The 14,371-nt window shown below is 60.1% G+C and overlaps 1 protein-coding gene across 5 annotated transcripts in view; it reads left to right on the top strand.

The window, feature by feature from the left end:
• IL6R (interleukin 6 receptor) overlaps positions 1 to 14,371 on the top strand; it is a 51,966-nt gene that overhangs the window by 3,955 nt on the left and 33,640 nt on the right. For 4 of the 5 annotated variants that reach the window (XR_009254520.1, XR_009254521.1, XM_058702153.1 and 1 more), the window contains exons 2-7: positions 1,174 to 1,416; positions 10,239 to 10,487; positions 11,290 to 11,413; positions 13,030 to 13,211; positions 13,450 to 13,616; positions 14,068 to 14,209. Coding sequence is in view for 3 of the 5 variants with exons in the window: in XM_058702153.1 (XP_058558136.1) it covers positions 1,329 to 1,416; positions 10,239 to 10,487; positions 11,290 to 11,413; positions 13,030 to 13,211; positions 13,450 to 13,616; positions 14,068 to 14,209 (952 nt within the window). In the remaining 2 variants the exon portion in view is untranslated. The remainder of the gene's footprint in view (positions 1 to 1,173; positions 1,417 to 10,238; positions 10,488 to 11,289; positions 11,414 to 13,029; positions 13,212 to 13,449; positions 13,617 to 14,067; positions 14,210 to 14,371) is intronic. The other variant, XM_058702152.1, reaches the window with a different exon arrangement.

Below are 14,371 nucleotides of genomic sequence, written 5' to 3'. Positions count from 1 at the left end.
AATTGTACCAGCTAAAGAGGAAAGAAGATACTATGCAGAGTGTATAGCACAGTCCATCGTGCAGAGCAAGTGCTGAAGAATATATAGCTAATAATCCACACATTTGAGAAAAGTATTTTTAAAGCTTTTAAAAAATGTTTACTTATTTTGAGAGCAGGGGAGGGGCAGAGGGAGAGAGAGAGAGAGGGAGAATCCCAAGCAGGCTCTGAACTGTCGGCGCAGAGCCCGACGTGGGGCTGATCTCATGAACCGTGAGATCACGACCTGAGCTGAACAAAACCAGGAGTCAGATGCTCAGCCGACTGAGCCCCCCCAGGCGCCCCTTGAAAAAAGTGTTTTGAGCTCCTCGTCTGTTCCAGATGCTGCTCTCAGAATTGTGGATGCTAAAATGAGCAAAACAGACAAAAATCCTGGCTCACTGGGGCTTCATCCTATGGAGATGTGAGCTTAATACATAATATGATGGTTACTAGGGCCAAGGAGGAAGAGTAAGAGGGGGTTGGAACTGTGTGTAGATATAGGGGCCTATAGCGTGGACCTTTCTGAGGAAAGGCCAGGGAAGTTCTCACAGAGAAGATATTTGATGAGGGCCTGAAGGGAATACGAAAGCATTCAGGGATCCCTTAGACACCAGTTTGGCAGGGAAAGTCCGTCCTCTTTAGCGCTGTGATGCTCTCTGATCCTGAGGGCCTGGAGCAGAGGGCTCCCTGGGGACACTAGCTGGACAGGAAGTGCTAAATGTCGCATCATTAACTGCCATCGTGGCAGGAGTCTTTAGAAGAGAACCTGGAGGCCTGGAGTGATGGAGGAAGGCTTTTAGCTCTCAGCCCCCCCTCCACCCCCCCACCCCCCCACCCCCCACCCCCGCCCCGGCCAAGCCCCAGGAGCTTCCTGTGGATGATTAACCTGTGTGCTTTCCTCTCTGGGCTCGAGATCCAGAGAGCTCTGCAGCCCCGGGCAGGGCCAGGTGGTGCCAGGTGGTGCCGGGTCCAGGCTTGACGTCTCTGCCCCTAGCAGGCCCCCCGCTCTCAGCTGCCCTCTGCTGGCTCTGCTCTGGGGCCCCGAGGCCCTGCATCCAGGCTGCCTCCCCCGCACCTGCTCTCGGTTTCCCTCCAGCTCCCAAGTGCCCTTCCTGAGAAGCATCCTTCGGTCTCTCCTCCGAATGTGTTACAGTAACGGTTACACAGAGAGGTGCGCGCGGTTCCACCCCTCACGGCAGCCGAAGGCGCTGGACCCCGGGGTTGGACCCCTGGCGCACGTGGGGTGGGCCGTAGGACGGCACGTTTCGTTGGAGGGGAGATCCGGAGGTCGGTTTTGGACGCGCTGGAATGGAGACGTCTATCAGACAACCGATGACGTTCGTCGATGAGATGGGACGCAGGAACCTGCGGTCTGGGAACGAGGACCGGGCTCGAGGTGGGAATGTGGGACTCTGTAAAAGCGCGTGTTCTACCCAGCCTTGAGAGTGGCCGGCCTCACGCGGGGCGAGTGTAGCTGGAGAGGAGAGGCCCGGCCGAGCGTGTGAAGCTGGCAGAGGAGGGGACCCAGGAGGTGAGAGCAGTGAGGTCAGAGGCAGCCAGGAGAGTTGGAAGCCCCGTGAGGGCGGCGGCGGCAGGGACAGTAGTGCACTCGGGTGGAGGCGGAAAGCCTGGAGTGGATTCGCGAGCGGACGGGAGTGGGGAAACAGCACCGCGGGCCTAGGCTCCTCTTTTGAGGAGGTTAGCTGTAAAGGGGGTGAAGAAATGGAGTGTGCCTTAGCCGGACAAGTGGGATCCAGCAAAACGATTTCTAGAAAGATGACCGGACTGTCTGCCCGCTTGCATGCCCACGGGAGTGATGCGGCACAGACCAAAAGTGGACAGAGGTGAGAAGCTGCTGAAGCAGTATCCTTGAGTGGGTGGGAGGAAATAGGGCTCAGAGAGGTTAGCAGCCTGCCCGAGCTCACACAGCAGGGAAGTGGCAGGCAAGACTCCAAACCCTGCTCTTTGCACTAAATCGTGTGTGTTGCCGATTCCACCCCCGCCCGCCCCCGAAGTGCATCCTCGTCAGAGACTCAGCAACACCATGCCGTGGGTGTGGCGGACACAGCGCGCTGTGGCCCCGAGGGAGGGTCCTGTTGCCTCCTCTCGCTGACTGAAGGGTGCACAGCGCCCCCTCCCTCGTGGGCGTTCGCGTCACTTTCTCCCACGCCGTTGCAAGCGTGGTCCCTACCGGCGAGCTTTCCCGAAGAGAGGCAGCTGGTCTGTGTGGGGCCGGTGGTCTGGGCCTTCTGCTGCTGCCCACTCGGGGCAGGGCACCTGAAGCCGAGGCGGACGAGACTTCTCACCCGGAAGTGGGGCTTGATGGGTGTCACTGGCCCTGAGAGCGCACCCGGCTGGGAGGAGGGGAGGCCACAGCAGGACTCTGCTGTGGAAAAGGGGAGAGACGCTCGGGCAGCGGGTGTAGCCCTTACGACTGCTTGCGTTTCCGGAGAGATCAGGTGCATCTGGAAAATAGCGCTGAGGTTCTCACCGCAGCCGTCTAGTGTAATCCTCGACGCGGCCATTGAAGGAGGTGTTCTTATGTTTCCATTTTATGGAGAGGCTAAGAGGAGGCTCATGGCTGTGAGTGACGGCCGGGGCTGGGGCTTGGCCCCCGAGCCCGCACCCAGTGGACTGGGAGAGAGTTCAGACAAAGAACTTCCTCGTGAATGTTGCAGTGTTTCACTGTGTGGATCTGCTGGGTCCCCCTCACAGGCCCCTGCTTACGCTGGCCTCGCTGTGCCGCTGTCTGCAGGGCTGCAGGGGACGAGCCCCGCCCCTCCTGGTGCAGGCGTGTGGGGACACGCAGGGCAGACTCCTCCCGGGGCGAACGCAGGTCCCGGGGCGTGTACGTTTGTAATTCGGAGAGAGGATAGAAGCTACCCCCAGCAGCGAGGGGAGAAGGGCTCTGACCCCTGCACCTTTGCCAAGTGTCTTGTTCAGCTGGTTGCTCCATGGAAAATGGTGTCTGTGTGGAATTAATTCGCGTTCACTTTATCTGAGTGAGACTGTACAGGTGTTTTCTTGTTTGAGAGACGTTTGCCTCGTCTGTTTCTGTGAACTGTGTGTTCGCGTTCATTGGGCTGTTGGTCTTTTATTGTTTATGGGAGCTCTTCATATATTAAGGACTTTATGATGTGAGTTATGAATATTTTTCTCCAGTTTGTCATTTGTCTTTTGACTTTTTGGGGGGAGATGGTGTTTGCCGTGCAGATTATTTTTACTGTAGTTAGATTTACCAATCTCTTTTACGATGTCTAGGTTTTGTATCCTACTTTAAAAAATTTTTTTAATGTTTATTTTGGAGAGAGAGAGAGAGAGAGAGTGTGTGTGAGTGGGGGAGGGGCAGAGAGAGAGGGAGACACAGAATCTGAAGCAGGCCCCAGGCTCCGAGCCGTCAGCACAGAGCCCGGCACGGTGCTCGAACTCAGGAACTGTGAGGTCATGACCTGAGCCGAAGAGCTGAGCTGAAGTCAGACGCTCAACCGACTGAGCCATCCAGCGCCCCATGAACTACTTTTTAAAAATTGTGGTAAAGTACACATAAAATTTGGGGCGCCCGGGTGGCTCAGTCGGTTAAGCGTCCGACTTCAGCTCAGGTCACGATCTCACGGTCGGTGAGTTCGAGCCCCGCGTCGGGCTCTGGGCTGACAGCTCAGAGCCTGGAGCCTGTTTCAGATTCTGTGTCTCCCTCCCTCCCCCGTTCACGCTCTGTCTCTCTCTGTCTCAAAAATAAATAAACGTTAAAAAAAAATTAAAATTATTAAAAAAAAGTACACATAAAATTTATCATTTTAGCCGTTTTATTTTTTCAAGTTTATTTATTTATTTTGAGAGAGAGAGTGTGAGCCGGGGAGAGGGAGAGAGAGAGAATCCTAAGCAGACTCTGTGCTGTCAGTGCAGAGCCCCATGTGAGGCTCCATCCCATGACCGTGAGATCATGACCTGAGCCAAAATCAAGAGCTGGAGTCTTAACCAACCGAGGCACCCAGGTGCCCCTCATCCTAGCCATTTTAGAGTGTGCAGTTCGTTAGTGCAGACTAAGCTGTTGGGGGTTGTTATTTCTGAACCATTTCTAGTCTTTTCCATGCTTCAGTCTGTTAGTGCCAGTACCTGCTGCTCTCACAACTGTGTCTTGCAGGTGTGGTGGGCTGATTCCCATCTCCTCCCTCCACTTCCTCAGAATCGTTCTGGCTGCCCTTGACCTCTAGAATCCGTGTGTCCAGTCCAAAACGTTCCTCTTGGTATTTTTATTAGGGTCACGTGGAATCTGGAGATGGGTGTAGGGAGCACTGCCGTTCGCGATGCCGAGTCCTCCTGTCTCAGCACATGGCCGGGCTGGGGGGCCAGGGTCCTTCCTGGCTTTGCGGCTGCCTGCTGCCGGTTCGGAACCGCCTCCTTCTTGGGGACGCGGGGCAAGCTGGACCGATCTCTGTGGCTCACGGGTGCGTGTGCGTGCAGGCGTGTGTGTGCGTGCAGGCGCGTGGGGCGTGTGCGCGCCCGCGTGGGGAGGGGCTGTAGGCCCGGGCTCAGGCAGCGGTGGGACCTTGGGAGCTGACTCGGGGCCTTCATTAAAATGTGCGTGGCCGTGCCTCACGCACAGACCAGCGTGCTCAGCGTGAACCTGCAGCTTGGGGAATCGTCACAGATGGCGTGCCCCTGCAGTTGCCCCTCAGACGAGGAGCAGACACGACCAGCCCCCCTCCCCCCCCACCATGCTGTGGCGCCTCAAACCGCTAGTTCCACAGGTCTAGAGTGGAGGGCGGTGGGCAGCGTTTGGGGGCGCCTGGTGGTGCCCTCCGCGAGCCGGCCGAGTTCGGAGACAGGACGGGCTGTGCTCCGGGCCGGCCGAGGGGTGGACACGACTGGGGGGGGGCGGAGGGCAGGGTCCAGTCCCCCCCATGCTGCCGCCCGTGGGCACCTGGCCCCAGTTGGCCTGAGGGGCGGCCCTTCCGTATCTTTTCCTCTAATTGGGTGCTAATCTCCGAGAGGTGACCGGGCCAGACCTGGGCAGGGCCAGCACATTTCCTCCGAGGCCGCCGGGGCAGCGTCCTGGGCTTGTCTCTGGAGGACTTGGTCCGGGTGCTGGTCCGCGGGCCAGGCATCCAGCAGCACCTTTGTGTGGGTCCTGAGGAGCCTCCTCTCCCCGCGCAGGGCGTGGTCACCGTGCGGAGCCAAGGTACACACGGCTCTGCCAGATACAAGGCAAATACAAGCAGGTACAGCACCACAAACGAGAGAGGAGGGGTGCGGCCGCGGGCAGGGGAAGAGACGGGGTGGGGGGCTGAGCTAGAGAAGGTGGCTGGCCTCTCCCTGCATCCCGGGGAGTTTAGGCCTGTGAGCGGGTGCCCTGTGAGAGCAGGAGTGTGTGTGCGTGTGTGCGTGTGTGTGTGCGTGGAGGGTCTCACAAGCTGCTGCCCCGGGGGACAGTCAGGGTGCTTGGCCCCTGACTCCTGTAAGAGCCCTGGACCCACTACTCCCGTGGGGGGCTCTGCCGAGGGGGCCTGCTGCCCTCAGGTCCCTCACACCCAGGGCTCCCCTCCACCAGCCTCCGTGATGGGTGGAAAGGCACGGGAAGAGTGGGGAGAGACGGTTGGCAGGCAGCCCGGAGAAGGGGGAGCCGGGGGGAGCCCAGAGAGGCCCCTGCCCGGAGGAGAGAGACGCGTGGCCAGACACCTGGAACCGATGCAGACTACTGCCCTTGATAGCTGTGCGAATTGGGCAAGTTCCTGAACTTCCCTGAACTTGTGTCACCTCAGCCGTGATATGGGACGGGCTTTGCCTTCCCAGCGAGGTGATCGCGAGGAGCAGCGGGCTCGTGGGTGAGCCGCTGAGCTCACGATCGGTGGTGAGCGTTACGATTGTCACGTGGAGAGCAGGACGTGTGTTCCAGCTGGTAGACGGAGAGCGCTGGGGACGTCTTCTGGGCTCCCCGGGACTGAATTCCGCTTCTGGACACAGGTACCCACGTTCCTCTGGAGACTTCGCAGCAGCCACTCCCTTCCAGTTCAAGGCCTTTATTGCCGAGAAGGGACCTGGTTTCTCCGTGACCCCTTCTGAGACCCTGGGCCTCTGCAGCCGGAGAGGCTGGAGTCCGTCCTGTGGTGCCAGCCGGCTGGTCAGCCAGACCCGAGTCCCTGCTCAGAAAGCAGGGGTGGGATTCGCAGGCATGCACTAAGCCTGGGTCCTCCGCGGCCGTGCGCTGGGGAGCCGGTTCACCGCTTGCATAAGTGGGGCGGGGAAGCGAGCCTGTTTTTGCTGGCAAGAGCGGCCGCGAGCTGCAACAGAGTTGAGAAATTTATCTCCGTGGGCATGTTTTTCTGATTATTGACATTTGCAAGTTTACTTGAGGAGGGAAAAAAAAAGTAGAAAAACAGCAAAGCTGTTTCGGTTTCTGGCACCTGACCTTAGGTCTGGAATGGGGCTCCTCCCCGCTTCCCGGAGCTGTGCCGTAGAGCCCCCCACCCCCAAGGGGGCTCCAGTGCCCCGGGGAGTGGGCTTGCGTGGGGCTATAGGGCCTCAGCTCTCTTCCTCTTGAGGAAGGGGAGGCAGGGAGGCTGTGGACCTCCTCCTCCCCCTCCCTTAGGGCTTCGCGGGGAGAAGACAAGCATTTGTCTCAGGGCACAGGGGTCCGGCTACATCCCTGTCCAAAGCAAAGTCATCAACTATTAAATAATAAATCTATCAATTGTGTGTTTTCAAGCTGAGACAGATAATAGACGTGCTTCCTGACCTCCGAGAGCTGACGACCCCACGTGGCAAGATGCCAGAGGCAGGAGTGGGGGCAGTAGGGAGGGACCTTCAGACTTCACAGACAGAGACTGGGGCTTGGCCGGGGCCTGTGAATCGTTGATGAGACCGGGGATGGGCTCGGGCCTCCTGTCCCCTCCACGCCGGGCTGCCCCTGTCGGCCCACAAGTGCCTGGCATTCGGGGAGGAGATGTTGGAGCTTGTTTTCGGGAGCGGATACTCTTCAGATCTTGGGCCCCGGTGACGTCTTGCGGCCTCTGCGGGACCCTTTCCTTCACAGGAAGCTGAGGAGCAGGGTGCCGTCGTGCGTCTGACACTAGCTGTGGGAAGAAGGAAGAAAGCTCCCGGCCCTGGACTGCCCGCCTCCCCTCCCCTGACTCTGTGGCACGTCCTGGTGGAGCCGGAGGGGAGGGGGGGACAGCTGGTTTGTTCTCCAGGTGATTGGAGGATACACAGAAGGAAAGATAGGGCTGGCTCCCGTCAGGGGCTGGGGCTGGAGTCTCCTGCTCTCCTGGCTTCTGTCTCGGCCCCTGAGGACCCCGCTGCTGCCCCCTGTGGCCTTTCTGTTTGGTGCCTTTTCCAGCTGTTGTGTCCTGATGGGATGCCCCTCCCTGCGGCTCCACTGGTCAGACCCCCCCCCACTCAGTGTCCCCTCCCTGGATCCCTCCACACATCCTGATGTTTATGTCAGGGCGGCCTGTATTACAGGCCGTTGTAGGTTCCCTGCAGGGTTTTGTGTGGGGTTCGAGGATGGCAGTGTGGACAAAGAGGAGGCTTGGTGCATAGTAGGTGTTTGCTGTTAGTGCTCCCTGAGCACTTCTGACCTGGCACAGGACGGGCACAACCATCCTGAGTTCTTCAGGAGGGCGGGCCCTGGCCCCACACAGCTGGCAGGTGCTACAGGGGTGCTGCCTGTTCAGTGTCGGTGCGCAGGGTCAGCTCCGCCTGGCGCCCCATCGCCGGGGGCGGGGGGCGGGGGGAGCGACTGAACAAGAAGGGACTCTCGGGGGCACTGTGCTCACCCGCTGTGTCTCTTTCCTTTGGCCCTTCCCTCTCAGGGAGACTTGCTTTGGGAGGGGGGGTTCCTGGCTGCTCCAGGGAGCAGACAAACAGAGGCACGCGGGGAGGGACCATGACCTTGAGTGGCCCAGGGGTTGGGGCCAGCGGGGCTGAGGGCCCCAGGGCAGTGAGGGAGCACTGGGCCCGAGGGCGGGGGAATGCACTCTCCCCCACCTGAAGGAGCCTACTGTCACCCTTTCCTGTCCCCTGTCCCCTTGTTCTCTGCCCCACCTTCCCTCCTCCTGAGGCTGAATGACTTGGACAGACCCAGGCTATGTAGCTTCTTTGTCTTAAGTACCTGTACACGTTCATTCTGAGAGTGACGCGGCTTGTAGAAAATCCCCAAAGTAGAGGAAGACGGGAGGAGATCACTCTAGTCTCAGCCTCTGGAGGGCTGGGCGGACGTGGCAGGAGGCCAGGGGCCCCGAGGCTCCCGCTCGGCCACGCGGTGCCACGGCCCGGCTCAGAGCCTCGTCAGGCGTGGGGATGAGTGGGGGGCTGGGTTGGCTTCAGCATGTTTGTTTCCCGTCGGTCTTTCTTGTCTGTCTGTCCGTCCAGTGCGTACTGCTTTCAGAAGCACAGTTAACACAGTGCTGTTCACAGGTTCTGCAAGAAATGTACCTCGCTCAGTTTTTTTTCAGTAGGCTCTGCCCAGCGTGGGGCTTGAACCCACGACCTTGAGATCAAGAGTCGCAGGCTGTACCTACTGAGCCAGCCACGTGCCCCTAGAAGAGACATCTTTTGAAGAAGGACTGGAACAAGCAATAGTTGCCAATAGCTGGTTTATAATTAATCACCCTCATTAAAAAAAAAACAAAACAGTGACTCAGTTTTAAAGATTCAGAAAACCATTACTCAAGCTCCTTGTCAGAGGGAGGCCCTCACGCTGCTCCCAGAGCTCTGTTTTTGTGGACTAGAAGAAAAGCCTATTTATTTGCTATTTCTCTGAGCTTGCCAGTGCTTTGCCATTGTTAGAGCGAGCGGGGAAGGAACAGCCCGTCGTTCAGGCTGGTCCCACACGCGGCAGGAGCTTCCGTGGGCGGGGTGGGGGGAGGTGACCCCCAGAGCCGGCAAGTGCAGAAGGGGGCTCCCTCCGGCTCCACAGCGTCTCCTGGTTGTGCCAGGCTCCCCGCTGCCCAGCGTGGGGCTTCCCGGGGCACGGTGGGAACGCAGCACGGGGTGGGGGGGGGTGCTTTCCGTGCGGAGCCCCTGTGCCCGAGGGTGCCTCGCAGGCACCCTACATTAAGCGTTTACTAAGCACCTACCAAGTTCTTTGATGAGTGCTAGCGGGAGCTCACCGTCTCGCAGTCATGGTTGGGGATGGGGACAGTGTCCTGTGAAGGTGCCAGTGAAAGCGTGAGCCCCTGACCTCCACCTGGACCCGCATGCGGCCTCCCGTCTGTAGGGTGCTGTAAGCACCACGCACACCAGCAGGCAGTCCGCGTGGCAGGGTCTCGTCCTCCTTCCCACGGTGCTGGCGATTTGTGCGTGAGCTTGACGTCCGTGTGAAGTTTTATCCCTAGAGCCGCGTTGTCGGTGGAAAACGGAAAAGTAGAACTGGATGTGGTGATCAAAAGTGTGGAGTGGCAAAAAGAAAATCTTAAAAATAAAAAAATGAACTTGGCTGCCTGGTTGGAGCATGTGACCCTTGATCTCAGGGCCATGAGTTCAAGCCCCACTTTGGTGTAGAGATTACTTACAAATGAAGTAAGTCTTAAAAAAAAAAAGTGTTGGGTGGGTCTGTCTTCTAAGCATAACCTCATTCGGGCGCACGTGCAAGTCATCATGTGGACCGGACATGCCCATCAGGGGACCTTCGGCTTAAACACACTGGACTGTGTGTTCAGTCCTGAAGCAAAAGGACACGTGTGACACGTCCGAGTACCTCTCGGGGGGAGTCTTGGGCAAATGACCCAGCGCTGCACGTGAGAAAGTCGAGAGCCACGCTGCGACATAGAAAACCCTGGAAAGGACCCGCTGCCCTCAGTGTGGGATGGGAGATAGCGTGAGGGAGACAGCAGCCGGGGGGCCTAGTCCAGCTGGGGGCTGAGGGATGGCCTCAGGGAGGGGATAGTCAGGCTGAGACCTGACACAGGAAGTCGCGTGGGGAGTGGGGGGGTGGGGGACCAGGAGGCAGAAGTCCCTGTGCGCCTCACGCTGGGGACTCACGCGGGGACAACACCAAGCCTCGATGGGTTTTCTAATCGAAGGAGTTGGGGGCCGGGGCGGCTTCGGGGGTGGGGGGCCGGGAGGCCGTTGCCCTAATTGGGCCGAGGTAGCTGTGGCCCGGGGGGCCGGCCGGCGGGCGGTCTCAACAGGTGGGCAGTTCTGACTCCTGTGGCTTCTCGAGTCAGAAGCAGAGTCCTTCCTGGTTGCTGTGGGCTTACGGGGTGTCCTCTATGTGCCCAGAGGTGCTGAGTGATGTGGTGACCGCCTGGCCCGGGGCCAACGTGACCCTGACCTGCCCGGGCGAGGAGACTGGAGACAGTGCCACGGTTCACTGGCTGCTGAGGAATCGGGTCCCAGGCTCACAGCAGGAACGCGGTGCTGATGTGGGAGGGAGGCTTCTTCTGAGGTCGGTGCAGCTCAGCGACTCTGGAAACTACTCCTGTTACCGCGACGGCCACCTGGCTGGAACTGTGCCTTTGCTGGTGGAAGGTCAGTTGTGTGCTCAGAGCGCCCCAGCTGTCCCTTTCAACTGCTGTTATTTCTTTGGCCCGACACCTACAGGGGAAGACCCACTGACATCTGCCAGCAGTGAGACTGGAGGAGGCTCCTCGTGGGTGGGGGCGCGTGGCTGACAGGGACCCCACCCTGCTGCCCGAGGCCGAGACCTGGTTGACAGCCGGAGGCCTGGAGTGCTCCTCCTTCACGGCTTAACCTCTGTCCCCTCGGTGTCCTCGCTGGCAAATGTGGTTAATTTTTAAAAATTTTTAAATGTTTTTTATTTATTTGAGAGAGAGAGAGAGAGAGAGAGACAGAATCCAAAGCAGGCTCCAGGCTCCAGGCTGTCAGCACAGAGCCCGACGTGGGGCTCGAACCCACAAACCGTGAGATCATGACCTGAGCTGAAGTCAGACGCTCAACCAACTGAGCCACTCAGGCGCCCCTTTTTAATTTTTTTTTTTAATATTTATTTATTTTTGGGAGAGAGAGAGAGAGAGAATGAGCGAGGGAGAAGCAGAGAGAGAGGGAGACACAGAATCCGAATCAGGCTCCAGGCTCTGAGCTGTCAGCACAGAGCCCGACGCGGGGCTCGAAGTCACAAACGGCGAGATCCAAGGTCATAACCTGAGCTGATGTCAGACACTTCACCCGACTGAGCCACCCGGGCGCCCCAAATGTGGTTAATTTTTTACTTGCTTGGAGTTGTTGCAGAGATTGAATGAGTGAGTGTATGGGGGGGGCTGTTTGGCCTCAGGGCCCTGCCCCCCTCACACTGGCCACCCTTTCCCTCCAGCCCCTCCCGAGGAGCCCCAGATCACCTGCTTCCGGAAGAGCCCCCTCAGCAAGGTGGCCTGTGAGTGGGGTCCTCGGAGCCCCCCCTCTGGGACGACCAGGGCCACGCTTCTGGTGAGGAAGTTGTGAGTATCTGGGTCGGGGTGTGTGTCTGCATCCTCATTGCGCCCCCCCCCGCCCCACAGCGGCCCCACGGGGGGCACTGGCGGCCAGCAGTTCCCAGACATCGATGTCGTCAATGCAAAGTCATCCTTTGGGTGGGGAGGAGGGAGCGGGGGACTGGCCGGGGGCGGGGCAGGGCTGCGCTTCCAGCCACGCCACCAGCGGGGGTCATTTTCCTTGTTTAGCAGACGGAGGAGCTGAGTTGAGAGACTGATTAACTTGTTTGAGGCCATCTTGCTGGTAGTTGCTCTCCTAGGAATCACATCCCAGCCTGTCTGGTTTTATTCAAAATGCCAGATCTTGGGCGTTGCCCCCAGGGAGAGATGTCCCAATGCCAGGAGAGCTCCTTATCGGCTCCGGCTCCTTATCCGCCTTGACTGGGAGCCTTTATCAGGCTCCTTCCACTAGAAAGGCCTGGAGAGGAGCAGGCTGGGGCCTGGGGGAGCGGGGCTGGGGCAGGAGGTGGAAGACGGCCCTGTGGTTAGTCCCTCTCGGTCCCAGAGCCTCAGCCCTTGCTCCGGGCGTTTGCAAGGGAGTCTGAGCTGAGTTTTCAGAGTGTCAGGAAACCCAAGCAGTGACTGCACTGGGGGACCGGTCTCTGCCGGGTCTGTCTGCAGAGTGTCGCGTGCTAATATTAATGCTTCGGGCTCCACGTAGAGCTGTGTAGATGCCTGTCTGCAGAGGCACCGCCGCCCATGGGGAGAATCGGGACCATCTGGAACCTACAGCCGGGTCGTTCGGGTGACAGTTTGGGGCCTGGCAGGTGTTTGTGTGCAGCCTGCTCTGGGCAGAGGGCTGACCCAGGTGACGCTTGAGCTGCCGGACTTTGTGTGGGGGCTCATGCTTCCCTCCAGCAGCTGCTGGCACCTGGGCCCCCTCCTGAATTGACCGAGGTTGGGGGGAGCCGCCACAGGGCCCTGCGCCTGGGGGGATCACATGGGCCCCTGGGAAGAGGCACGTGCACGTGGGGACACCCTCACCCCCTGTTCTGTCTCCCCGGTCCTTCCCTCGAGCCCTGGGTGAGGTCAGCAAGAGCCTTGGGCTAGGCGCTTACTAGAGCCCCACCCCCCCCACCCCCCCCACCCCCACCCCGGATGGAGGTAGGATGGTGTTGGAGGGAAAGAGGCGATGACTCCCACTGGGAACGCAGGAGCAGGTTTCCCAGAAGGAGAGAATTTGCCCTGGGCCCGGGGTCTAAACCTGAATCAGCAGTGATCTGTCCCCCTGAGGCAGGGCGAGTGGCTGCTGGGGCCTTGCATGCCCACACATGTCATAAGTGGGGAAGTCTCAGGCCTCCGAGCCAGGTAGGCCCCGTTCTGACTCACCTCGAATATGTGAATATTTCGTCAGCCTGCCAGAAACTCTCTCCCTCCTCGTGATGGTGATGGTGATGGTGATCGGGCCTGGCCTTGATCCCCGCGCTGACCTGACCGCGAAGGCTGTCCTCGTCCCCTGAGGGGAGGGGGAGGGGGGGGAAGGGTCAAGAGCACTCGGCCTGCAGGAGGCGGTGTGCCCGGCTGCCCACCCCCCTCCCAGAAGGGGCAGGAGCTGGTGGTGAGGCTGCGTGTCCTGTGTGCAGCGGGACCAGCCCCATGGGAGACTCGGAGGAGCCGTGCCAGTACTTTCCGGGGCCGCAGACCTTCTCCTGCCAGCTGGCAGTCCCCGAGGGGGACAACTCCTTGTACGTGGTGTCCCTGTGCGTCAGCAACGCTGCTGGGAGCAAGTCCAGCCATCCCCAAACGTTTGAGGGCTACGGAATCCGTGAGTAGGCTCTTCGGGACCCCCGCCCTCAGCTGCCTCTGTCCCCTCTGACCGAGGGCCCCTCGAGACTTCGTGGGGGGCAGGGAGGGGCTGGCTGTGGGGTCTGCTGGGCTGGTGCCTCTGGGCCCTTACTTGCCAGAGGGGAAGGGGGTTGGGGGAGGGGGGAGGGAGAGGGGGCTGGGCTGGGGTCCTGCCCGTTCCCCGGCTCGGCTCGAGCGTGCCTGCTCTTTCCCCACAGTGCAGCCTGACCCGCCTGTCAATGTCACCGTCACTGCTGTGCCCGGAAACCCCCGCTGGCTCAGGGTCACCTGGCGGGACCCCCCGTCCTGGAACTCCTACTTCTACAGGCTGCAGTTTGAGCTCCGATACCGGGCCGAGCGGTCGAAGACGTTCACAACGTGGATGGTAAGTTCTCCTTCGACTTCTGGACGGAGAAGGGCGCTGGGTCCTCGGGGGCAGTGGGAAGGTTCTGGAAAGAATAATGCGGCTCCGGGTCCTGCTTTGTGAGTCGCCGCCCGAGTGGCTGTGGGTGAGTCCCTGAACCGTTCTGAGCCTCCGTCGTCCCGTCTGTCAGGCAGGAATGACGGCACGGGGCCCTCCTCTTCGAGGCTCTGTGTGGGAGGATGAGTGTGACCCGGGGAGGCAGGTGTGCCGCGGGTGTGACAGGCGGGCTTCTGTGGGCACGACATACAGCTTCCGCCTGCAGGGGCGGGGGGCCCGGCCCACTCTGGGCCGCAGGGGTGACGGTGCGGCCAAGTTGCTCACGGGGCCTGAGACGGTGCAGCTGGGGCACGGGGCGCCGAGGGCACGCTGTCCCCGGGGAGCCGCCGACCCGAGCCCCCTCCCCCCACCCCAGGTCAAGGAGCTCCAGCATCACTGCATCATCCACGACGCCTGGAGAGGCGCGAGGCACAGGGTGCAGGTCCGGGCCCGGGAGGAGTTTGGGCACGGCTCCTGGAGCGCGTGGAGCCCGGAGGCCGCGGGTGCCCCGTGGACAGGTACCGAGTGGGGTTTGGGCGGGTACCCCGGTCTTAGCAAAGTCAGCCCCAAACCAGTGCTGAAACAGCAGCCACTTTGGAGAGAGGCCAGCCTGGCCTCTCCTGTGCTGCCTGTGGGTCCCTGGCGACGCGTGCTGCTGTCCTGCGGCCACTGGGACGCGA

This window comes from Neofelis nebulosa, chromosome 15 (assembly GCF_028018385.1).
Source record: "Neofelis nebulosa isolate mNeoNeb1 chromosome 15, mNeoNeb1.pri, whole genome shotgun sequence".
NCBI classification, from domain to species: Eukaryota; Metazoa; Chordata; class Mammalia; order Carnivora; family Felidae; genus Neofelis; species Neofelis nebulosa.
Note: the sequence above shows the minus strand (reverse complement) of the source record. Positions and strands in the feature narration are given on the sequence as shown.